This window comes from Oryx dammah, unplaced genomic scaffold, assembly GCF_014754425.2.
Source record: "Oryx dammah isolate SB20612 unplaced genomic scaffold, SCBI_Odam_1.1 HiC_scaffold_3, whole genome shotgun sequence".
NCBI classification, from domain to species: domain Eukaryota; kingdom Metazoa; phylum Chordata; class Mammalia; order Artiodactyla; family Bovidae; genus Oryx; species Oryx dammah.
This window is the reverse complement of record NW_024070187.1, coordinates 21,886,536-21,913,795: the sequence shown is the minus strand read 5'-3', so window position 1 is coordinate 21,913,795 and position 27,260 is coordinate 21,886,536. Positions and strand designations below refer to the sequence as shown.

The 27,260-nt window shown below is 38.3% G+C and overlaps 1 protein-coding gene across 2 annotated transcripts in view; it reads left to right on the top strand.

Annotated features, from left to right (window-relative positions):
• The window catches only part of NFKB1 (nuclear factor kappa B subunit 1), a 124,621-nt gene that overhangs the window by 21,577 nt on the left and 75,784 nt on the right, over positions 1-27,260 (top strand). The window contains exons 2-5 of one of the 2 annotated variants that reach the window (XM_040237755.1): positions 5,523-5,568; positions 9,498-9,573; positions 13,886-13,926; positions 18,482-18,580. In XM_040237755.1, the coding sequence (XP_040093689.1) occupies positions 5,530-5,568; positions 9,498-9,573; positions 13,886-13,926; positions 18,482-18,580 (255 nt within the window). In that variant the 5' untranslated portion in view covers positions 5,523-5,529. The remainder of the gene's footprint in view (positions 1-5,522; positions 5,569-9,497; positions 9,574-13,885; positions 13,927-18,481; positions 18,581-27,260) is intronic. The other variant, XM_040237756.1, reaches the window with a different exon arrangement.

The window sequence follows — 27,260 nt, the reverse complement described above, 5'->3', positions numbered from 1 at the left end:
TATTAAAATATGTATTTCCAATTACATAATTAAGTTAGAAAATTAAAACAGAAATTTATACTTGAGTAAAAGTCTCTACATTGCTATGTACGGGTCTCAATTATCATTTTAGCAATTATGTAACATGTAACTGGATGAATGTAGCATAATTGTAATTAATGATCTCCTATCAAAGGACATTTAAATTGTTTACAGTTTTTTGCTGCAGCTCAGATGGTAAAAAACCTGCCTGCAATGCGGGAGACCTGGGTTCAATCCCTGAGTTGGGAAGATCCCCTGGAGAGGGGAATGGCAACCCACTCCAGTATTCTGGCCTGGAGAATTCCATGGGCTGTACAGTCCATGGGGTCGCAAACAGACAAGACTGAGTGACTTTCACTTTCACTTCACTTCATAGTCTTGTAATTTTTTTCACACTTGCCCATATAATTCTTTAGTACACATTTCTGGAAGTGGAATTGCAGAGTGAATGTTGTTGTTCATTCGCTAAGTCGTGTCGGACTCTGGACTGCAGCCCCCAGTGAGTGATGCTGTCTGAGCATCTCATCCTCTGCTGCCCTCTTCTCCCTTGCCTTCAGTTTTTCCCTGCATCAGGGTCTTTTTCAGTGAGTCAGCTCTTTGTATCAGCTGGCCAAATTATTGGAGCTTCAGCATCATTCCTTCCAATGAATATTCAGGGAAGCTCTGATTTCCTTTAGGATGGACTAGTTTGATCTCCTTGCAGTCCAAAGAGCACTCAGGAGTCTTCTTCAGCACGACAGTATGAAAGCATCAATTAATTCTTCGGCACTCGGCCTTTTTTATAATCCAACACTCACATCCATAGATGACTACTGGAAAAAGCATAGCTTTGACCATATGAACCTTTGTTGACAAAATGATATCTTTGTTTTTTCATACACTGTCTAGGTTTGTTATAGCTTTTCTTCTAAGAAGCAAGCGTATTCTAACTCCATGGCTGCAGTCACAGTCCACAGTGATTTTTGAGCCCAAGACAAGAAAATCTGTCACTGCTTTTACTTTTTCCCCTTCTATTTGCGATGAAGTGATGGGACTGGATGCCATGATCTTAGTTTTTATAATGTTGAGTTTGAAGCCAGCTTTTTCACTGTCCTGTTTTGCCCTCATTAAGAGGCTCTTTAGTTCCTCACTTTCTGCCATTAGAGTGTTATTATCTGCATATCTGAGGTTGTTGGTGTTTCTTCCTGCAATCTTAATTACAGCTTGTGCTTCATCCAGCCTGGCATTTTGCATGGTGTACTCTGTATATAAGTTAAATAAACAGGGTGACAGTATACAGCCTTTTCATACTCCTTTCCCAATTTTGAACCAGGCAGCTGTTCCATGTAAGGTTCTAACTGTTGCTTCTTGACCTTTATACAGGTCTGTGGCATGAATAGACACTCTTATTTGAATATTTCACGTTATATGTAGTACATATATAATGTTTCATATATGTAGTATATATGTCTTGCAGCATGTTTCCTCCAAAAAATCCCTCCATGAAAAGAAGCTCCAGTATATTCTTTCTTTTTATTAAGCATCCAACAGAGAGATGATGAAAAGTCACTCTTTTTCTTGTAATTTCATCCAAGATGAGGTACTAAAATTACATCTCAATGGTGTCTATTATGACTGAAAATAAATTTGAAAGTGGAGTCACTTTGTATCTCTGATTCCTAACCACATCTTCTGAATGGCATCTAAGATTCTGTTTTTCAGACTGCAGATTGTGAAGTCATTTTAATGGATGTGAAAAATTGTCATTAATTTTTAATTAAATCAAATAGAATGTATTTTCTTACAGTGGGCTTTGGTCAAGGAGTGTGAATATATCTGATCCTGGAAAATCCCCCTGGTTACAAGGAAGGGAGTGCCACCAACTCTACCCTTAATGATCCAACCCTGTACCTTGGTTTTGCAACCCTCACTAAGAACCCCTTGTGCTAGCCTCTGATATCAGTGGTGGAATTGTCAGAGATGTGCAGAAAATAATCCATTAGGCCTTTCATGCAGAACTCACCACATATTCAGAACTTAACCAGTTATAACATTAGCCTCTCATGTGAGAAATACGAGCAGTTCACTGGGGGAGGTATTTTATTTATTGCTAACTAGCTACATTTTCTATTTCCCTTTCCATGGTGTGAAAATGTTCCTGAAAGCTCGCTGTTGAAGGAGAGAGATGCAGCTTAGGCCCATCTTCTCACAGTCAGTTCAGTGGCTCCCTTTCTGTTTCAGAGTCCGTCCTCAAAAGCACAGAACTGTGTGCAAAGGGAAAGTGAGAGGAAGGGCTGGGGGAGCAGGAAGGAAGTAGGGACTTTCCCTGGTCTTTCCTAATCCTTCAGTTCCAAAGGCTTAGTTGGTATTTCAGAATTTTGAAATAAAACCTGCTCTTACAATTAATGCAAATATTACTCAGTGATTCATCCTTTCCAAATAATTCTTGGTTTCATTTGACATTTTATTTTTAAATCATGAATTAACATTGACATCACTCCCAGGGTACTGTTACCTCAGCTCTTCACAGGGAACTGTCTTACAAAGGCCAAGTTCAGATTTTAACCATCATCCATATCTCTTGGACTGCTTTTGGGCTTTTAAAACTATGATCTTTTGGTACAGGTTCATACATAAATCATAGGGAGGATATTGGAGGGAGGACTCTTATGTAATTGGGTGTTTTTTCCAGTGATTTGATTTAGAGATCTTTGAGATTTTCACTACAGTGGTGATCATGATAATAACCCTGCGTCATTTCTAATCAAGTAGATTTAATTGCATTTTTAGAATATGGGTCAGGCCCACCTTACATTAAATCAAAGGTCAGGAAACCATCCACAGGTTTAAATATATATGTAAAATCAGTGTAATCGAGACTCTGAACAGGTTTTGTCAGTTTAACAAACCAGCAGCCTCCTTTTGCTTTTGAAGACTGTGGGCTAAGATTAGAGGATTCAGGTGATGAGCCCACATTAAAGGCAAAAAAAAAAAAAAAAAAAGGTCTTAATATTTTTCTTGGAAGCTAAGGCTTCTGTGGTGTTCTGAGAATAAGAATTTTTCACATGGAATGTTGTAACCAGTGTTAGCCGTGTGTTTCAGTGTAAGGCTATTTGCAATCATTCTTTTCTTTTTAATATTTATTTATTGAAACTCGTGGTTGCGCTGGGCTTCCCTTGTGGCTCAACTGGTGAAGAATCCGCTTGCAATACGAGAGACCTTGGCTGGGTGCGATCCCTGGGTTGGGAAGATCTCCTGGAGAAGGGAATGGCTACTCACTCCAGTATTCTGGCCTGGAGAATTCCATGGACTGTGTGGTCCATGGGGTTGCAAAGAGTCGGACACGACTGAGTGACTTTCACATACTTGGTTGCTCTGGGTCTTGGTTGCAGGATCTTTAGTTGTGACATGAGGGATCTTTTAGTTGTGGTATTTGGGATTTAGTTCCCTGATGAGGGATTGAACTTGGGCCCCTACACTGGAGCATGAAATCTTAACCTCTGGACCACCAGGAAAGTCCCTAGTATTCTTTATGTAACTGAAAATCATGTTAATGAATCTTTAATTTGAATATACATGGAAGTCCATATTAAAAATCCCCACTTATGAAAAGAGTTCTGATGTAGGTGACTTGTTCTTTGAATAAGCATTTGTTAGCTAACTAACATATTCCGAGCAGAATTCTATTTCTTTCAAAGGTCCGTCCCCCATCACAATCTCTCATATTGCAGATAAGGAAACATAGGACACTGTAGGTTAGTTATATAGCCACAGTCACACACCCAGCAGTGGCAAAACTCTTGAATTTCAAATGACTTAATTCTTCACTGTATCAGGTCAATTTTCCTCCTTTTAGCTGGCCTTAATCAACTACAGCTGTTTGTAATTTGTTAGTTTCTCGTTTTCAACAAATATTTTTCCTGCACATCTGTAGGAGTTCTTGCTGTGTAGAACTCGGAGCTGCTCTTTCCCCTTTGTTGAAGTTGGGCGTGTTCTGCATCCCACAAGGAGACCTCCAGTGCCTCCCCGACCCCTGCCCAGTCACAGAGTGCTGTAGTAGGAGAGGATCTCATTGGAGATTGGAGTCCTCTTTGGGGGATTTTGGATCATTGAATGATATACTCATTAGAGTGCAGGCTAAACCATTTTAACAAAGAGCCCCCACAGTACCCTGGGTTAAGCAACAGAGGAGCTGATTTCTTTTCTCACATCACCATCATTCAGCCGCCGTTCATCATTATGTAGGTGGCAGAAGCCACAGTGGGAAAGAGAAGAAACAAAAACACAGAGGAAGGATGTCAAGAGCTTTCAGCCCAGACCTGGAAATGGCACACAGTAAATAGTTCTGACATGCCACTGGCAAGCATTTCTTCAGATGACCGTCCCTAACTCCACAGGCATATGGGGTGTACTCTGACTGAGCGTGTTTCCAGCTACAAGTCTATTACTGTGGGAAAGGAGAGGACAGATTCTAGTGGGCTGCAGACAGCTTTAGGGCAGCCCCCATCTCAAGTGCCCTTGAATGCTTTATAGACTTCATGAAGAAAAAGAGAAAAATTAGCCTCACATTAATACTTACTTTCAACTGTGTGTTTTTAAATCTTATTTTTTCAGGGAATATACGTAAACTTTGATCTAAGTAAATTTAACTACAGTTAACTAAAGTTAACCTATACATGTTTAAAATAATGATGAGTACTTCTTACGGAAATCCAAAATGATGTGTGGTTTTAAACACTTTTTTTAATCTGGTCATGTGGCTCTTCATTTTTGTCAGGACCTTTGGGTAATAGAAGATGGCTAGGGCCTTTGATGTATTGACATCTGGCTGGTTGAGTAAATCTGAGACTCTAGCCTTGATAATAAAGGCTCCTATGTTCATGCCTTTTGATTGCACACTTCATATCAATGTTTCTGTACTGCTCTGACAGTGAGAGGAAGTGGCCTGAAACAGCAGAGTTCTAGAGGACAGCGCACTGCATACTGCGGCTGTCCTCCCCTCGTGCTGTACAAAGCACTGACCGGCCCCCCGACAGCCGAATGACTCCCTCTGAGTTTCTCAACTCAAGTGGCATGTAGAAAGTGGGGAGATAGTTCCAGGACCATGACAGAATTCATGAAGGGCTGGAAAATAACCTACACAAAGAGCTCAGTGAATCTTTGAAGTCTGGATGGTAACAAAAAGAAATGGCCTCTAAGAAATCTAATGGCATGATTTCTGTACCGAGGATGAAGGCTAGCTGTACCAAACTCCAGGACACTGTTGTGAGGTTGACATAAGGGTTGTGGGTTATGCGTAAGTGGTAATTCCTTGATTATGCAATCTTTCTACTGTTAGACTTAGATTCCCAAGAGGAACTACACAGTATTTCCTCCTAAGGTCTTTAAAAAAAAAAGCGGGGGGGGGGGGGTGGAGGTTATATTTGGTCTTACTGAAATAATACAGTTTACTCCTTCATAGTGGAATTTTTAAGGTTTATTCCAGTCTTAACAGTTTGGTTTTGTATTCTTTTGATGCACAGCTCCAGAATGGCAGAAGACGACCCATATTTGGGAGGACATGAACAAGTAAGTAGTATAATAATCTTGCTAATAATTTTTACAACAGCAGTATAAACAACAGTAACTATCAGGAAAACTCTTAAAAGAGGTAAAAATTTCTTTTAAATTGTTTTTCTTGTCTATTTACATAAGGTCCTTAGAGGACATGCCGTGTAAAACAACAGTATCCCTGCTGTCACTCTTGTAGCACAGAAGTTATACATGCTACTGGTCAAATGATAGCTACTATGTTAGTTTGTTGGGGCTGCTGTAACAAATTACCACAAACTGAGTGACTTAAAACAACAGATATATATTCCCTCTCAGTTCTGGAGGCAAGCAATTCAAAAGCAAGATGACAACAGGACTGGTTAGTTCTGGAAGTTCTGAAGGAGAACCTCTGCTTCTCTCCTAGCTTCTGGTGGTTATTGGAAGTCCTTGGCATTCCTTGGCTTGTAGCTGCTCCTCTCCAGCACATTCCTTCTTCTCTTTGTCTCCTCTGTATGGAGGAGACACTCTTTTCTCTTATAAAAGTATCAGGCAGTGGATTGAGGGCCCATTCTTCAGGATGACCTCGTCTCAACTTAATCACATCTACAAAGACCCTATTTTTAAGTAAGGTCACATTCACAGGTATTAGGAGTTAGGACTTGAACATATCATTTTGGGGGGAGGCCAAAGTATTTATTTAAAACTCATCTAATGAGGAAGCAGGTTGGTATAGTGAAAAGGAGTTAGAATTCAAAGATCTTAACTAAGTGCTGACTGCTCTTAAAACTTGAGGAATCACTTAGCACCCCCACCCCCACCCTACCCCATACAGGGGTGTTTAAAAGACTTAATGGGCAGTGAATGTGCTTTGGGGACATGGAACTGTTCATTATAATTATATTAGCAATTATAAAGGGATACTAGTGTCCTTTTTTTTTTCCTCCTAATGTCATAACTTGAAAAATTTCAATTTCAAGCCTATAGAAATGTTGAATAGTCCAGCAAATCTGTATTGGTTGTTAATATTTTGCTCTATACATATATATGTGTGTGTACACACACAGAAAGAAATTTATGTATTGTGTGTGTGTGTGTGTGTGTGTGTGTGTATATATATATGTAATGAACCATTTGGAAGCAATTTTCAGACTCTAGGGTAATTGCCATGGCAATATTAAGGGTATTTAAAATAGTGACATTTATTCACTCATGATCTATTTATTCAGACATCACTATGTACCAGAACACTGGCTAAGGAAGGATACAAAAATGTGACACATTTCAGGAAGCTGCCATTTTTGTAGTAGGAGGGACAGAGACATGAATAGTTTCCCTGTGGTAATGAACACTGTAGTAGTAGTCTGCGTGCAACAGGACACAGATGTCGAGAGGGAAGAAGGGCATGGTTATGCAGACGTTCCAAAGGCAGTCTGTGTAAGTGGATATTTGAAATGTGTAGTTTGCTAGGCTAGGCAAAGAGAGGGAGCAGTGGGTACCGGGACATCTGGTCCAAATTTCATAATCATTTCACACTTTAGCCACATTAAAAAAAAATGTATTTCCCAAATTTATGCATGCGAAGAATCACTCAGAAAGCCAAAAGTGAAATGTTTTTTGAGGGATCTAGTGTTACTTCTTTAAATAAAATACTTATGTCACACTCATTACTCTTCATAATGTTCTCATTGATTTAGAAAGAATGAGTATGCATTGCTTTTCATATTAAGGTGCTGCTTTTGAATTTTATTATATAAATGATACAGATAAATCTAGCAGCATTTTCTGATTACAGCATGACAAACATTTGGCTACTCATATTATCAAAAACCTGTGCTTTACCTTTCACTTTTAATATGCTGTCTCTAACAAAGGCAAACACTAACCAGCATTAGGGTTGGTTGGCTTGGTTTTAAACCATGCTTTCCTGTCTATGCACAGGAAATCCTATCAGCAAGAGATGGTCCTTTTTGCCACACAAGAGTAAAACCTGCTGAAAATTGTAATTTCGAAAGCTTTTCTTTCTTTTCTTTCGAAAGCATTTTTGTCAGCACCAGAGGTGGGGACGTGTTCTGATATTTCCATTTTTAAAGAGAGAGGTCCTTGAAGTTTGAGTTTTCCCCCCCTTGTCTCAAGATTAATAATTTATATTTCCTAAAGTTTATATGTCTTCAGTGAGATCCTCAGTATTTTAGTGTGTTCAAGGGTTTACTCCCCACCCCTGACCTAATGCACATGTAAACTGCAGCAGATAACCCTGCTTTGCTCTTCTTGTCTGAAGTGGGGCTGTGCTCTCCTGAGATCAGAGTTTTTGCCCTTTAACCAGCCATTTCCTGCAGGACCACAGGAAAGTTTTTTGTTCTGCTAGATCATCTTTTCTGCTCTGAGAATAGTAAATTCTCGATATAAGATGGGGCCCATTTTTATAACAACACGTTTTTTCATTCCTTTATTTCCCTTTCAGCAAACAGTGAATAGTGTAGATGAACTTTACTCCTGAGCATTGATGTGAAACACATTTATTGTTCCTCAATTGAAAATTTGCATACCTCACAACTGGATCTGAAGCGTTCTTTGTTTAAACACTGTGTTTCTTAGTCTTGATTTTAACTAGACATACTATTGATAGATTCTTAGGTATCCAAAAATGTCCAATAATATACTAGTAAAGAAAAGGAGTAAAATATTGGTGTTTATTTTTAATGCCTGATCCAGCACATTTACTAACTAGTGTATTATAAAAACTGAAGTGTGTTTGATTTCTATGCTGTCCACAGACATTTCATAGATGACTTATTTAGACTGAAATACGAAACTCAGAAATACAAATTTTAAATCCTGAATGAACTAAGTAGGAAGGAAATGTTACTCTTGGGATAAGTCATTTTTAGTAACATTTCAAGATAGATTATAATTGAATCACAATATGTTGTTTACCCACTGTATTGGTTTTCTGGTGCTCCTGTAACCAATTGCCACAAATTTAGCAACTTAAAAAACACAAATTAATTCTCTTACAGTCTGGAGGTCAGAAGTCCATAATCAAGGTTTGGCAGAGCTGTATTCCTTCTGAAAGTTTTCCTTACCTTTTTGAACATCTAGAGGCTGCTTGCCTTTTTTGGCCTGTGACCCAACCCCTTCCATCACTTTAGCCTCCTATTTCCATTGTTACATCTCCTACCATTCACTTTGATCTCTTGCATCCCTCTATCAGGCCTGTCCTGGATAATTCAGACTAATCTTCCCATCTCTGTATTCATTTGTAAAATCCCTTTTGCTATAGGAGACAGCATTCCAGTTTCTAGGGGTTAGGATGTGGGTGTCCTTGGGGGAGCTGTTATTCAGCATATCAAACCCACTAAATTCCAGGTATTTTCATTATACTAAGTAAATAAAGATGAAAAAAAAAAAAAGATGAGGGAGTTCAGTGCTCAGTTAATCTGCTTTTTGGACTAAGTTATATTTTGAATTTTTCTATAAATTGTTCCAAGGCTCTCACTGTCTGAATCTTTCAGGATTTGCAATTGGATGCTAGAGGAGGAGTTTATTTACCATTATAAAATAAATACAGATTTCTAGGATTATATTCTCATGTTTATATTTCTAAGAGAGTATAAGCTTTAAATCATTTATTCAACAAATATTTAAGTACCTACTCAAATATACACTGGACCCTGCAGACATACTAGTTAGCACACTACACTAGGTCCTTGTCTCCGAGGACTGTACACCTGGGTTGTTGTTCTGAAATCCCTTTGTAACACAACCATTGCCCAACCCCATGTAAAGTTCTGTACACACGAGAACTTAGTTAGGTTTTCTGAGCATATTTTTTAAATTCTGCTTTGAAATATTTTCAGGTTTTTGTTTTTAGTTTTTGTTCCCATAATTAAGTTTTAGGTTTTTCAAATTTTTAATACAGTGGTGGGAAAATAATGATTGAAATATTTAAATTTTCCTTTTTGTAGATGTTTCATCTAGATCCTCTGAATCATACAATGTTTAGTCCAGAATTATTTCAACCGGAGATGCCACTGCCAACAGGTAAGAAAATTCTTCATCTCTTGCCTATCATTTTGCTTTTGCTTTTTCTAAAATTTGATTTTTTTATACACTCTTTTATGAAGTCTGTGAGTTACCTAGAAAGGAAACGGTGATTTCTGTTTTAAAGTCAGTTTTCAGTATACTTTTTTGGACTACATTTGCACAAACATGTTTTATTCCAGTTACCCATTGTATCGGAGAAGGCAGTGGCAACCCACTCCAGTACTCTTGCCTGGAAAATCCCATGGACAGAGGAGCCTGGTAGGCTGTGGTCTGTGGGGTTGCTAAGAATTGGACACGACTGAGCGACTTGACTTTCACTTTTCACTTTCATGCACTGGAGAAGGAAATGGCAACCCACTCCAGTGTTCTTGCCTGGAGAATCCCAGGGACGGGGGAGCCTGGTGGGCTGCCATCTATGGGGTCACATGGAGTTGGACACGAGCGAAGCGACTTAGCAGCAGCAGCAACCCATTGTATACTGATAATTGTTGCTAATATCTGCTAGCACAGCTCAAAAGGAACTTTTTTACTGTGTGGGATTTTTTTTCCTTTCACCCAATCTTGTTATCTTTGGGGTCTTTGTAACTCCTGTTTCCTTTGCCCCAGGCACATGAGGCAGTCTCAACTCTCAGATCTATTCCCAAAACACTTACTTGAGTACCTGTTGTGTGCCAGCTAGTATACCACACACCGGGAACATAAATTGTACAAAAGTCATAAAAATCATCTTAGTAGAAAAATTATCTTTTTAAAAAACTTCTTGCTTTATGTTCTGACCAGTTGGATAAACTCAGGATAATCATCTATCCTCTTAACATGACTGTTAATTAGCCCCATCAACAAGTTGATTTATTTTTTAAAATGAATGATTTTTTAAAAATCAGTCTCTATTTTTATTGCTTTTTATGTAAGCTTGCTGTGATAGCTCTTTTTATGTATTCCTCACATCACCAGAGGAACTTAACAGATGTTCAAAAGCTGTGTGAGTAAATTTTGGAAGTTGTATAAAAGAGAGTTTTGTAATTACTAAAGTACATCAGATATTCTATTTACCATGGACTTGCTTATCCTCAATGGGAGACGTTGTACAATTTGTATCATTGTCATTTAAAATTGCTGTTGTTACTTTGTACTTACTGTTCATTTTTTAAATCAGGTGTTTTTTTTGCATTTTTATATCTATTATTTCTAGAAGTTCATGCAAGGGGAAAAAATAAATCTGCTAAATCTTCAGCTTCATTAGCTTCACTAAGTGTATTGCTGAGGCCTTTCTTTATACCACAGATGATAGCTGAGATGTCCTCAAGTGTTGTCCAAAATAAGCTCTAGATCAGCTTCCTGTGAACAACTAAATGTCTTGGTAGCTTCTGTGTTTTCTGTGAACTTCTTATTCTGGGGATCAAAGTCTTTTTCTTGGTTTTGATGCTTTATTGAAAACATGAAAGTTACTGCCTTCAGGAAACATATACTTTTCCATTTAATGGCTTATAGATGCCAAACAGTATCCTGATGCAAAAGATTTCCTAATGTTTTTATTTCATCAAATTTATGGAGATAGAAATAAGGTTATCAAAAGAACCAGCTCAGTAAATATTCTGTAGTCAAAGTTTCATGTTGTAGGAATTATTTAGCCATAACATTAGAAAAAGGCTTCCCAGGTGGCAGTCAGTGTAAAGAACTTGCCTGCCAATGCTGGTTCGATCCCTGGATCAGGAAGATCCCCTAGAGGAAGGCATGGCAACCCACTCCAGTATTCTTGCCTGGTTAATCCCATGAATAGAGGAACCTGGTGGGCTACAGTCCATAGAATTGCAAAGAATCAGACACGACTGAAGCAACTTGGCATGCACGCAACATTAGAAAAACTTCTACAATTATACCTCAAACTTGTATTTTCCAGTTATTACCTCATCGTTTTTTATTGTCACATACACGTTCCCTCTGCATTGCGATGGCATAGTTCAGTTTTTTATAAACCAAGATTTATGGATGTTTTATTCACATTTTAAAGGAATAGAGAGGTTATATAAACCAATATTAACTTGTAATTTTCATATGGACTGTTTTATCTTCTCTATTTCTTGAAATCTAAAACCGTGCTACTTGTTGAAAACTCCACGAGTTATGGCACAACTGCTAGGTCTATAACATCATGCTGTAATTTAAATTACTCTACACAGTAGGATGTCAATTCATGGCATGGAAATGCAGCCAAAGAAAATTGGCATTAAAACAAATATTTGCATAGCAAATCTCATTTTCTAGTTGATTTAACGTTTGAGTGTATTTTCTGAAAGAGAAAAATGGTCCCTTTTCACTAATAGAATTACCAAGCCTTAGTATTTCATGTATTTAGAAGTTAAACCATACAGCAAAAATAATATCAAAATTTCAAGGATTTTTCAGAGAGTTACTAAGAAGTGAGAGACTTGAAGTCTGATATAAATGTGCTCCAATTCCTCTGTATTTTCCATGATATCCAAATGTTGCTTCTTTTTTTTTTTTTGCTTAAGTATATTTGATTTACAATGTTGTGTTAATTTCTGCTGTACAGCAAAGTGATTCAGTTATATATATGTATACATTTTTCATATTATTTTCCATTTTAGTTTATCACAGGATATTGATTGTAGTTCCCTGGGCTATATACTAGGACCTTGTTTTCAAATGCTATTTTCTTAAAGACTTTTCTTCTTCATATGTTCATTTAGTTTTCTAGAGAGAATGTTTATGAGTAGATTTGTTGAAACATTGTATAGACCTTATTTAGCAGTGTGAAAATATTTATGTTTCTAATCAGTTTTATCTCCTTAGAAATTAAATTCTAGTCATTTTTTGGAATTTTAAAGTTCTAACAGTTTCTTTTCTAAAAAATAGTTGAATATGTCCAGGAGCTAATTTCAGAAAAAGGAAGATAATTTACCTAAATTATATAGCATTGGTCAGTCCTTACCCTTTTTTCTTTTCTTGTGTATGTTTCAGTTCAAATTCAGTTGTTTTTCAACTGACTTCCTTGTAAACTTCTTGAATAATAACAGGAAATAATTATACCTTAGTTTCCTACAGTTCTCTGCCTTATCCTGATTCATCATAGTGCTGAAAATAAAAATAAATCCTCTCAAGTTATAGTTTATTTTTAATTTCAACCTGAAAGTTTAGCTCTTCTTCATAAATTTAGTTATCTAAAATAATAAGTCTTTAACTTCTGGCCTAGAGACAGTGAAGATGGAAATGGACACAGAAGCATCCTCCTAGAATTTTTTTAGTACCATTTAAATTTACATTCAAACAAGTGAGAAACACCATGAGCCTTTGTGTATCACAGAGCCTATGGGTTATTATACTTTTGACATGACATGCAGACCAGCTGGGAAGCTTAGGGACTTTATCATATTGAATAAATTTGTATTTATACTGTCAGAGGTTTTGATTTTCCTTTGAGGTTCTAAACTCAGGTATAGTCAGGCTATCATTAAGCTTCTAGTAATCTTCGTTCTTATTAGTTGGTATACATCCATCTAAATTATTTTCAGAATTTTATAAAATGCTTATTTTGGAACAGAGTTTATATGAAAGTACAATATTCAAAAAATTTACACAGACATCAAAAGCTATGAGTTAATAAGAAGAATCTACCGTGTCTGATGAACCAAATTAAACATGGGAGAGAGGAGGAACAAGCTAGCCAGTTAGGGAATGAGGGCAGCACTTCTGGATTCAGGTATTGACCGGGAACCCAAACTTGGTGTAATGAAAAGCAGAGAGCCTGAGATCATCATCTGTGTGTTTCACACGTGTAGGTTGCCAGCTCAGTCTCTTGTAATTTCATATTAGGCACATTTTCTTGTGAATGGAAGTCAGTGTGATGATGTGATGGCAAAAGAAAATTTCACAGTGACCAGGAAGTGGTTGCTACTTTTAATTGGTATTTGTGTCATTATTAAAAATGCTTTGTTAGTAGACATGATTGTGAAGGTTGTTGACGTCTTAATTCTTGCCAGACGTCATGCCTTTTGTTGGATTCTGCAAGGTGCCATCACCACTGAACAGACGTCTAGATGATATGGTTCTCTCTGATGGTGTAAAACTGTTACTAAATAAGGATAAATTTAATATTCAAAAGAAGATATGCCTTGTGGAATTTTAGCTAAAACATTTATTTGAAGCCTCTGTTTAAAAACATAATTTTCAATTTTTTTACTTGCTTTGTATATATATACATATATATATATATATATATTTTTTTTTTTTACCAAATTTGAGAAGCCTCACAGTTTCTTTTGGTTTCTGTTTGTTGTTTTGTTTTTAGCAGATGGCCCATACCTTCAAATATTAGAGCAACCTAAACAGGTAAGAAGATTAAAGGGGTGGGACTTTCTCTTTAATTGTTAGATCTATAAGTCTTAATAATACCTCAAGCACTGAATAAAATAGTAAATGAATTTTACAAAGGAAGTAGCCGATCTGGAAGATCAACAACCTGCCAAATTATATAACAACTTTATCATCCACTTTCCTTTTCTCTTAGTTCAGAGTGTCCTGAACCTCAGTACATAGTTCTATAAAACTTAAGTATCGATCCATGGTATCCCATGATCTCCAACACTTTGACTTACTAGCCACTCCTAGAAGAGATGTAGGTTATCTCCACTCGTTTTCATGTGTGAGGAAATACACATACACACAATTCACATACACTGAGTCAGGTGCCTCCCCCATGTCCCTGCACATCAGTACTTCTGAGTCTTTCTCCATGCTTAGGAGCCACCGCCTTTGCTATTTGGAACATGTAACCTAAGATACTAAAAGTACCAGTGGGGTGTAGATAAAGTCCTACAATAGACAGTCAAGTTCTCTCGCGTATTAACTTTAGATCTAGCCTCTTTGGAGTCAGGAGAGGAGCATTTTATTTTATCAGGCCCTTCCCTGGCGGCTCAGACAGTAAAGAACGTGCCTGCAATGTGGGAGACTAGGGTTTGATCCCTGGGTCAGAAAGATCCCCTGGAGGAGGGCATGGCAGTCCACTCCAGCATTCTCGCCTGGAGATTTCCATGGACAGAGGAGCCTGGTGGGCTACAGTCTGTGTGGTCGCTGGGATTTCACTTTCACTTTCCTCTTACTACTGTTATTTATAGAGGATACCTGGGAATTGAAATGGCTTCCTTACCATGTCCCCGTGGGTAAATAAATATTTATTGGAAATTGGATGGGACCAGTGCTATGAAAGAGGAGGGAAGAGACTCTTTAATATCTTCCCATAGTCATTAAGGGATGAAGTAATGGTATAGTCCTCTGCCTAATGAGGAAAAAGTTAGTAGATCTCTGACTGGATATGCATATTATCACAAATGTGTGAGACTGAGGATGCATGTGCCTGCTTTCTTGCAGCTATATCACCCAGTACTTTTCCTAAATGGTTTTAGTAGCTCAGGCTAGTAAGCATAACACTTTTGTATTATGTAACACTTAACAAATACTAACTAGGTCAAGATCTTCAAGTATGCATGTGGTTACTATAATCATGGTATTACATATGTATTTGGGTTTTGGTCAGAATATAAAGGATATCAGTATCTTATCTATGACCAAATAGACTACACTTATGAGGTTGACCTTTGATAAAAGTTTTTGGTGTGGGGACTGGAATACCATATGAGACTTCGGGACATTGTTTTCATGGCTCACAGGTGACACATCCTGACTCCACAGGCTGCCGACATGACTTTGCTTTATGTCCATTCCCAATTCCCTATCAGTGAGTTCTCACAGGAGGCCACCAGTTTTCTCAAAGGATGCTCCCAGTGGAAGTTTATCCCCTAACATCCTGTGCAGTGTTACCTAGCCTCCTGGGAAATTTCCGGATAATCCGTGAAACCAAGAAATCAACTAACATTTATTTGCATACTAGGCAAAATGTGTTTTTCAAATATTCATTTTCATAAGCATAGCACTACCATAAGGTTTTTAAAATGATGTTTCTTACTATGGGTCAATAGTCATAAGGAAAAATTGACGTTTATGATTTATCTGAAGGATGAGTTATGTAGTTTCAAAATTTAATTCACTGTTGGTGGATGTGTTAAAGCTTATCTGAGTAAATCAATGTGCTTGCTTACCAAACTGTAATATTGTGATGTCTGACTCCAGTGAAAGTAAGAAGGTTGTATTGAAGTCAGACTTTCTGACCGGATGATGGAGCCTTGCCTTTGAGGTTGATGACTCATTTTAAGCAAGTGGAGTTACTGAGATGAATGGCTGTGGATTGGTAAACCTTTAATCTCAAAATTTTAGAATCTGAAATGCATCCAGACTATGCATTAGATGACATCCTAGTTTCCTTTAAAAAAAAAAAAAGATAAATTTCTATGTTCAGGTTATAAATTCCTTTGCATAGAAGTTTAGATACTTTTATCCAACTATGAATGATATATGTTGTTTTTCAAATGATAAGCAAGGTATTAAGACAGGTCTCTTTACTCATATTTTACTGAACACCACTCCCAATAAGATATAATAGTATAAGTATATATTTCTCCAACTGTCCTAAATAACTTTATGATTAAAGATAATGAATGACTTTATTGTTTTAAAAATAAAATCTAGAAAAATTTTCTTTTTTCTTTGGAGTCTCTGCTACAATTTTCCCCAGCTTTGACAGAGATGAGTCATAGCATAGACTACTACTAATCTTTAGGATAGCTAGTTCTGTTGCATATTATTAAGTGCTAATTATCTAATATTGTTTAAAAACTGAAGTTGTGTTTAAACCGATTAGCAGTCAAGTAAATCCCTGTTTTATGGTTAGCCAGTTCTGGAGGCTTACTGTTGCTTTTTCATGCTTTTAGAAATTTCAATTATTGAAAATACGCTAACAGCCTTTGACTATAAAAGGTATAGGGCTGAATTTGTAACTTATTTTTTAATTCGAATTTTTGAGAAGCAAAACGAGCTGCTGCTGCTGCTGCTGCTGCTAAGTTGCTTCAGTCGTGTCCGACTCTGTGCGACCCCATAGACGGCAGCCCACCAGGCCCCCAAAACAAGGAGAGTCACCCTCAAATCACTAATCTTACCTCAGAAGGCTTTCCAGGTGTTGATGTTTGGGGTCACCTAAGGACCCCTTTTCAAGAGTTGTTTTAGGTCCCACTTTAATGAGTTGGGAGAAGGCAACGGCAACCCACTCCAGTACTCTTGCCTGGAGAATCCCATGGAGAGAGGAGCCTGGTAGGGCTGCAGTCCATGGGGTCGTGAAGTCGGACATGACTGAGCGACTTCACTTTCACTTTTCACTTTCATGCATTGGAGAAGGAAATGGCAATCCACTCCAGTGTTCTTGCCTGGAGAATCCCAGGGACGGTGGAGCCCAATGGGCTGCCGTCTGTGGGGTCACACAGAGTCGGACACGACTGAGGTGACTTAGCAGTAGCAGCAGCAGTTAATGAGTTGATCATATACCCCAGACCCATGTGTGACATAAGGTAGCTTCCTCCCCTAAGGAATTTACGTCAGGTCTCACTGGTCTCATAAAAGATACTTTAGACTGGTCCTCTTTGGAAATTAGAAAAGTTCCACAGAATTTAGCAACAATTCCAGGTGCTTTCCCTGAACCTCTCAGCCTGTTTTTCAAGACCCTATGGGGCATAGTGAAATGAAGTAGTCTAAGGAGGGCAGAAATTTTACATTGATCCATTAGCTCAAAGCCATCAAAACCTGTATATTCACTGAGCTCCACTATCCAGTGTGCAAGATAGAGAGCCCCCACTAACAAGTAGTGGTGTGCGGGGCTTCTGAGGGCCTAAGGATCCAGCACTGTTTATATGAAGTCAGTCCCACAATAAAATAAATGAAAGGTGAGAACGTTCCTTAAAGTGTATTAACATATTCTTTTCATTAAAGGGTGGTGTATTTGAAAAACGGAAGACCATCTGGTCAAGAGACTGTATAAACTACTAACACTACCACAAATTGTTTGATATCTTTATAAAGCTGAGTCTTTCAGGAAAAATGTTGAAATCTCCCTTCATATGATGATGAGAGCCATTCTCATAAATGTCCTTGCTTTATTTTTGGTATGCAAATATGCACAATTACAACTGTTAGCTTCTTAAGTCATAAAATGTTAAAACTGGAATAGACCTTCAATATGGTCTGATCTTCTTACTTGTATAAAAAAAAATACATGGAACTCATATGCTTATCAGCCCACATAGTAAAGGCTTCTTGCTAATTCCTAGTTGATATTACTGTGTCTATAAAAATTCTTGAGTTAATATATAAAGGGACTCTCTGGGTTTGGATTCATTCAGGTCAGTTAATATATCCAGCTTGAACTTGATAGTATTAACAATCTTAAATCGAAACTTCTTACCATTTGAACAGTTGAGAGTTACTGATCAGATGTGCGGGTTTGCATAGGCGGTGTTCTATAACCCTGATGGGGTATATTTAACAAGACATTTCTGTATTCCCTCCTGAACCAACTGTCATCAGAATAGGTAAAGGAATGCCTTTAAATAAGAGTCAGAGAAGCTTAACTTTGAGTCATACGGCCAATTTCAGAGCTTGGCAGAAGCAATGTGAGATGAAGAAACTCTGATGCCGGCAAGCTGTAGCATGTCGAGTCCTTAGGCCTAAAGTCTGCAGCAGTTGACTCTCCACGTAGCACAGGAGGAGAGCTTCTGCAGGGCCAGGGACCTGGCTTTTAAGCCATGGCTCAGGGCCCAAATATCAGTTAACATCAATATTCATGATAAGGTTATGGAGAGAAGTGGTTCTCATATACAGTCCTCTTTCACAGATTGTGTCTCCTCTAATACACACAAGAATGTAAAATTTGGGTGTAATGTTGTCCCTATAAGTTTTTAGTAAGTATTCCTCAAACTTGCTCACCTTGTGTTCACCTTTGCAGAGAGGATTTCGTTTCCGTTATGTGTGTGAAGGCCCCTCCCATGGAGGACTCCCTGGTGCGTCTAGTGAAAAGAACAAGAAGTCCTACCCTCAGGTCAAAGTAAGTTTGTGATGTCTTTCCGTGTGAATTCTGGAAGATTTGGTGTCCTCGGAGCAAAAGAAAGGAATGCTTTAAATAACTACCGTATGCCTCTGCTTATAAGCTGAAATGTTCACATGATTATTTATAATACTTACGTAGAAATGTGTCTCGTAGCAATAGAAGTGACAGATTCTAAAACTGTTAATATTTCCATTTAGTACAAATTATCTCAACATTAACAAAACTTCTATTATTTCTTGGTTATCTTAAAAATTTGTTTAGTTGTATACTTCCTAAGACTTGTAAAATGCCTTGAGAGAGTGCTCAATTTCAGCTCTTTAGAGATCTAGCAAAAAAACAAGACTCAGATGACTGAGTGTGTGGATTATATAGTAAGTAGAATACCTCAGATCATGAATTCTGATCCGGACTCTGCTACCAGCTGTGTGCCTTTGACTGAGTTATCCAACACTTCTAAACCTCAGTACCTGGATGTGCAAAATACAGACTTGTTAAGGACCTGTGCTTTGTGGTCTTCTAAAGATTGAATGAGAAAATGTATCTCAGTGGTCCAAAAGGGCCTCTGCTTGAGCAACTATTCGTCTACACGTGATGGTCCTTGGAACATACTGCTTCATGACATGCTGTGGTGGGCTTAGCTGAGCTTTTTCTACTTGTTCAGGTTCTTTTTCTTTCTTTGTATTTAATTGAGAATATCTTCCGCTGAGGTAGCTTGAGTTTTTTATTTTTGTAATGTGATGTCATGTTTCATAGACTGATTGCTCACAGTTTTGCAGGTAAACCAGTCAAATATTGCAGTTTCATCTTTTATAAACATTTTCATTTGTACAAGACAGACCTTTAGTAAAATTGTGGTATCAAAGAAATTGGTCTTTGGTTTTGCCAGCTTTGCATTTTGTTTCCTCCGTCTCCTCATAGCCCACTTCTAGGCCCAGGCCTTTCTAATTTCTTACCTCTGGTCCAAAACAAAACCCTTGATTCTTTACCTCTTGAGTAATATTGTAGTATTAGTCCTATCCATTGTGTTTGCATTTTAAGTCTCCTATCCGAGCTCTTGTGTGGAATGAAAGATGTGTTTCCTGTTCAGGATTATTAGTCCAGATAAATACGGGTTTAGCCACAGATTTATGGTCTCTGGTCCTTTAGAATCTGAATGAGGAAATAAGAACAGCAATAAAACAAGGGGATTAGCATTTATTAAGCACCAAAGATTTGCCAAGTGCTTTACATACATTTCCTTCTTGGAAGGAAAGTTATGACTGAACTAGACAGCATATTAAAAAGCAGACATTACTTTGTCAACAAAGGTCCATCTAGTCAAGCCTGTGGTTTTTCCAGTAGTCATGTATGGATGTGAGAGTTGGACTGTAAAGAAAGCTGAATGCAGAAGAATTGATGCTTTTGAACTGTGGTGTTGGAGAAGACTCTTGAGAGTCCCTTGGACTGCAAGGAGATCCGACCAGCCCATCCTAAAGGAGATCAGTCCTGGGTGTTCATTGGAAGGACTGATGGTAAGGCTGAAACTCCAATATTTTGGCCACCTGATGCGAAGAGCTGACTCATCTGAAAAGACCCTGATGCTGGGAAAGATTGAGGCTGGGAGGAGAAGGGGACGACAGAGGATGAGATGGTTGGATGGCATCACCGACTCAATGGACATGAGTTTGGGTGAACTCTGGGAGTTGGTGATGGACAGGGAGGCCTGGAGTGCTGCGGTTCATAGGGTCATAAAGAATTGGACACGACTGAGCGACTGAACTGAAACTTACATACATTATCTTTTCTATCCTCATAACAGCCCTGGTAGGTAAGTCTTAATACCTGTGAGGAAACGGAGGCTCTTAAAAGGGAGCCTGGTGGTCCTCACAGGACTGGTGGCTTGTCATCCTACAGCAGACTCTTGCTCGTTGAACTGTCCTGTGGAACACGTGCATTTGGGAGACTGGAAGCAGAGACCTAGGGAACAGGCCATGGGAGGATGGTAGTAAGATAAGACACAGAATTATAACTCTGGGCAACAAGAGAGAGGAGCTCAGGAAGAGTGGGTACTCAAATATCAGGGAGTCAAATCCAGTACATGTTTTTAACACGTGTCTGTGTGTCCTGTATGGAAATACTGTATGTGTTCATATGTGTGATACATATTATGGGCATTGACACTGATTATGATTGTAATTACTGAAGAATTAGCATTAAGAGTAAAACTGGGAGTTTTTTTCTGGACTGTCTCTGTACAAACAAATATAAATTACAATATTGTCAAGTGTTGACTTGTATTGCTCTAGTCTTTTGTAACTAAGTAACAGTTCTTGATACTAAAATATACATAGTAGAAACTTTGTTATAGATTTGTTACCCAATGGAAAAACTTTATATATACTATTATGCTCAGTCTTCATACATCCTTCTCATGTAGTGGTTGATGCCTCACATTTACAAAATAGTCTAGAAATAAAACAACCTAGTGGATATTCGATGTTCTTCTCAAATCATAGTTTATTTATCAAGGAGTTTAATACTTATTGGGAAATCTAGATATGTAAACAGCTAATACTAAGGAAGTCAAAATATAAATGTGTATGATTAGTCATTATTGACCTTCAGCTGCAGCTTCAGAATTTCACCCAATTTTTTTTTATTCACTAATTCAACATATATTTATTAAGCATTTAATCCAATTGTAAGAAAACATAGAGCAGTTCAGAGAGTCTGTTACAAACTATCATTGTTCTCTTAGCCTGTCATCATTCACTGAAAGTTTGCAATGTTAAAGGAAGTAATTTTATTTATCATAGAAACTCTTAATCAGAAGAGCTGATATGGGGAGAAGAGAGTCAATCACGAGGTAGTTTTTCCAGAGCTCTTCTTCCAATATCACTTTTTATAATCTTTTTTACAAAGGATAGTTAAGGATGAACTTTTGGTTTACAAAGGGATATAAATCCCTCCTACATGTAAAATTTAGGCAAAGGAAGGAATTGCTCTGTGTGTGTCTTTATCAGGAGGATCGTCACAATCATACGTGTCTGCAGCAGTTCACTAAGCAGCCATGTGAGGCTGCAAGAGAAGCTGTGTGACAGATACAGCTCGATCAGGGTTTCTCACACTCATCACTACTAATGTTTTGGGTGGGAAGACTTCATGCTTTGGAAGGTTTTCTAGTTCATTGGAGGGTATTCAGCAGCATACCTGACTTATACCCACTAGATGCCAATAGCAGCGCTATAGTTATGACAACCAAACAATGTCTCCAGACATTGCCATATGTCGTGGGGGGGCAGAATCACCCTGCTTGAGCACCACTGATCTAGATGCAAAGTCTAATCAACCTTAACCCTTCTTCTTTGCATACTTTTCTTCTATATAAGACAGTAGCTCATAGGTTATATGAGAGGACTTCCCTAGTGGCTCAGATGGTAAAGCGCCTGTCTACAATGCGGGAGACCCAGGTTCTTGCCTAAGTCTATTATTTTGCAAACATATATACTTTTCCTGATTATTAGATGTTTATTTTCAAGATGATGATCATGGTGACTCTGTAATTTCTTCTAGAATGTCTGAGTTAGTGTGCCTGGATATTAAGGAGAAAGACAGAAAAGAGAAGAAAAAACATATCCTAAACATTCCATATCCTATGGTAACTGCATACCCAACATAGGAGTTCTGTTGGTTCTCTGTTGTAAACTGTTACAGAAGAGAAAGTGAAAGTGGAGATGGTTTTAGTCAAGGTTGTTAACCTGTGTAGCCACTGTGTGAGAGCAATGAGAACATCTGTGCGGTGGTCCTCAGCCTCCCTTCCCATAGAGGCAGGTGTAATGGACAGTGCCCCCACACTCTTCCCCAGATCCCATTTCTGCAGGAACTTCAGAGGGAGAGCATTTACATTTGCAGGAAGGAAATGATATTTCTGAAATTTACATATGATACATGTTTATTAAAGTATATTTGTTCAGGCTGAAGAGGGGAATGTTCTAGGCTCTGCCTTTTCCTCCTCTACAGCTTCTTACCTTCCTCTGTCTCCTCCAGCCTCATTCTTTCTCTTCTCATCATGCCTCTGGGAAACATACCATGTCCTGGAGAGGCCCCTGGAACACTGGTGGTTCAGCATGCGCTCGGTCTCACACAGGAGCAATGAAGTGCTGACGGCCAGCCCCAAAGCTATGGGGACTGGCTGTGGTTTGGGGGCTGCAGACCCCTAGCTGTGGTTTATAGAACTTGTAAAAATATAACCTGCTTGGGTTTGTCTCTTGCTGATTGTCCAAATATGATACCTAAAGTTAAACTATTTTAGAACCAACTCTAAGAGTCTACTCCAGTTCTCCATTTGCTACTGGAATTTTGTCCCATGCTTAAAACCCCATTTCCAATAAGCTGGGTGTAGGCTGGGATTAGACGCACTCTTACTATGTTGAGATTATTTCTAGGATTAGGGCTATTGAGCCATCTGGTGTTCTGCATGTTTCTTTCATGTCAGAGGATGCCATTTAGCTTATTTAGCTTTCAAGAGTTTTCACATTCTTTTTAAAACATTGTTTTAATTATAAAAAATTCCATGTGTATAGAACATTTAAAAATTGATGTAAAGGACACCATATACCACTACCTGATTTAATAACAACAGTCATCACTCAGTATCCTGGAAGACTGTTTCTAGGATCCCCACAGATGCCATAATTCATGGATCCTCAAGTTCCTTTTATAAAATGCAGCAGTATTTGCATATAATCTATGCACATCCTTCTGTATGCTTTAAACCATCTCCAGATTATTTTAATGCCTCATACAATGTAAATACTATATAAATAGTTACCAGTGTGCAGCAAATTTATTTTACTTTTTGGAACTTTCTGGAATTTAAAACATATTTTTTCCATCTGCAGTTGGTTGAATAATGAATGTGGAACCTGAGGATACAGAGGGCCAACTGTATTAACATTTTACCATATCTGCTTCTGATCTCTTTCTAAAATAAAACATAGTTATTGCTGAAGCCCCACCCATTGATCACTTTTCCCTGTTCGTCATAGGTAAATCACTGCTGCTCTGAACTTTCCATCTCTGATAGAAATTTTTTCTGGTTTTAACTCAAATTTTCTATTATACCTGGTGGCTTTTTTTTTTTTTTTTTTTTTCAGGACAAATAAGAGTTAAGACTGGGATCCATTGAAGATTAGTGTTCACTTTAATTCTATTAGAGGCTCCCTTGGTGGTTTAGATGCTTAAGAATCTGCCTGCAATGTGGTAGACCCAGGTTCCATCCCTGGTTGGGGGAGGATCCCCTGGAGAAGGGAATGGCAACCCACTCCAGTATTCTTGCCTGGAGAATCCCATGGACAGAGGAGCCTGGCGGGCTACAGTTCTTGGGGTTGCAAAGGGTTGGACATGACTGAGTGACTAACACATTCACTTTCACTTTGATTCTATTGATTTCTTCTTTATTATTCAGATAAAATTTGCCCATTGACAGTGTGGAATTTATTCTGACTCCTACAGGAAGAAAATAATAATAATATTCAGAGAAAATCTAGGGGAAATATGCAGACTTGCCCCCTTTAAAGGAAAGCTTTCCTGTTGTTAAACATTCAATAATCTATTTTACAGTCCTACCAAGTCCTCCTTTAAAGTTTCCTCAGTTCTAATTTCATCGTGGAGCTCCAAATGGGAGAGGCTGGCAGAAAAGCACAAGTGCCTTCCTCGAGGCCAAGCCTGTCACTGCCTGTTTTTGACTCAGCAAGGAGTGCCAGGGAAGGCTCATTTCCCTCTTTCCCGAAAGTTATTCATGAGATTTTTTTTTTTTATTAACCAAACTACCTTCCTCTTCACAGAGGTGGAAAGTTGCCAAGAGGAACAGCCCCACGGGGCTTCAGAAACCCTCACTGATTCTCTTTCAGAGTGGCCAGAAAGCCCCCATCCTCAGCCGATGTGACATCCTCCAGCTTGGCCTACTCCAACCAGAAAGCTGTCAGTGACCTTGGTTCTAAAATACGAGTAGCTGACCAGTCGGTATTCTTATTTTCTCTTTAGTTATAAATATCAAATGCAGTGGACTACAACTTGAAACACAGCTGATGTAAGTGTAACTATTTTTAATCAAATGTTTTCTGAAAGCTGGTTCTCACATATGTTTTCTTTCCGGAGTGTTTCAGATTAAACAGAAGGCAAGTATTGAAATGTTTAGATCAACAACAGACAATGTTTATTGTCTCCCTGACCCCCACGATTTTTTTTTCTTCTTCTTAAGTCTCCACTCTTGGTGCCTCTCACTTTAAAATCCTAAATGTTAAGTTTCTGTCAAGGTCAGATGAAGACTGGCTGATCTCTTGTGGCATTTAGGGATATCATGTATCCTTGTGTAATCTCCCTTTCCTTTGTATGGACTTGTCTGGTTTAGGAGGCTTGCCATTTTAAGTATCTCTTTATAGTGCTAGTTTTGAATAATTTAATCTGACTCAGTTACTAAAAACAACAGGGACAAGGATCACCAATAATCAATTAGGTTTGCACATAAAACCTCCTTCATAGCATTTATTAAAATTTCCGTCAGTATCCCTAAGCTGTTCACTACTTGCATATGTTAAAAAGGAGAAATAACCATATCCCCTAGACCAAGACCCCTGTGCTCTGTATATTGAAGACAAGCACTTTGTAACCTGGATCCCTTTTACTGGTTTCAGAGGGATTTGGAGCTTCTTAATTTATATGCAGAAATTTATTGGGTTGGCCAAAAACGTTCATTCGGGTTTTTAAACCCCAAATGAACCTTTTTGGCCAACCCAATATGTGTGTGTGTGTGTGCGTGTGTGTGTACATACATATTTATGGGGAGATAAATATAACTTCCCATCAGATTTTCAAATGGAAGGATTCAAATACAGTTAAGAACCAGTGCTGCAGAGTACGTATCACTTTAGCTTTCTGACAGAGGTTGATTTTAAAAATTGATAATAAAAAAGATATATAGGCTGTCTTTTTAAATTTTCTTTTATTTTTGTACTTTTTAAAAAGTACATTTTTGTATTTTTACCTGTTCTTAGTGAATGAAAACAATTAAGGCTGCTCAACACAAGGCCCAGGAAAGCCTCCCTTCACTTTGGGTATCAGGTGGAGAAGCGAGGAGACACAGCAGCAATAGCCCTAAACGGGAGTAGGCTTCACTGCTTTTCCTTTCTTGCTCTTCCACAGGGATGCTGATTAAGCATGAAGTTAACCATTAGTGGTTGAAGCCAAAAGAGAGAAAACAGTTCATTTAACAAATATTTATTGAGCACTCTGTGTCAGGTCCTGTCTTGGCAAGCAGACAAAACTCCTTCCATGTGTAACCATAACCTAGACTTCTAGATATTTTCCTTTCAAAAGTTTTTCACTGGGCCTCCAGAACAAAATATTACCTTGTAGAATGTTTTTAAAAACAGCCCTGTAAATTTATGGTATGTAGTCATAGTCTACATTATGAACTAGAGAAAGCTACTCATGAGAAGAAACTTCTAGCACAAATCATAGCTGTGAAACATAACTATTAGGAGTATAGTAAAAATGTAACTATTAACCTAATAGGCTTATTGAATTTACAGACAGTGTGAACCTTAAGCTCTGTTTTGGTCCATCACCCCTTGGTGATCTTCCTTAGTTGACTATTCCCATTTTTCTCTCATCCTCCTTAAATACATGATTGTTCCTGGGACCATTATTTAATCAGAAGCAAATCTCGGATGGCTTCTTCCAGCCCCAGGGGTCGAAGATTAGATAGCCTTTTTTCATTACATTTAAGAATTCAGCTCTCATCAGGTCACATACTGGTAATTCTTCCTGATAAGGTAAGAACATGCAGAAGTACTATGGCCCCCAAAGGTGTGACACCTCCTCCTCCACAGACAAGCCGAGTTTCAACTTGTCAGCAGATCTAGAGCTGAGGCTGTGAACTACCCTGCTGCCACAACCTCTCCCCACCCGCTAGGTGGATTTCAGACCAGAGTCCTCTAGTCTCCATTCGCCTCGCTGAGCTCTCATGTGGGTGGACTGCAGACTCTCACAGATAATGCCTCTCACCCTTAGGTCCCCATCCACCCAGAAGAACGACTGTAAGGATGGCTTGCTGTGCTTATTTACATCATCTATTTAGTCATCACAGCCCACTGCAGTAGGTTCTGTGATCCTTATTTGATAAATGAGGAAACCAAAGTCTGCAGAAGTTAAAAAGCTTACCCTGGTCTGAGGCATAGAGCCCAAGATTTCAGTTCAGGTAGTGTGATTTAATAGTCCAGACTTCACCATCATGGGAATACTATTAATTATAGGGGTTCTTTAAATCTGTGGTTCTCAACCATGGATGTGCATCAGAATCACCCAAGAATGTTTTAACTGCAGAGATGTCAGGGGCCCACTCCACTCATGCTAAATTACTGTGGGTCCATTAGTATGATAACTCTGTGATAATTTCTAAGGACTCATGTCATATAATGACAAGATATAACAACAGGTGAATGAATAGGTAAACATGGTGTAACCATGGAATAGAATACTGTTTAAAAAATCATGAGGATTGCACAACATGGGAAATACTTGAGACCTATTGTTAAGGAAAAAATCAGAATTCTAAATTTAAAATATCACTGAAGTGATTTAACTCAGTGAATGAGTTAAAATTAAGGATTAGAGACGGGAGAAAGAATGACCAAAT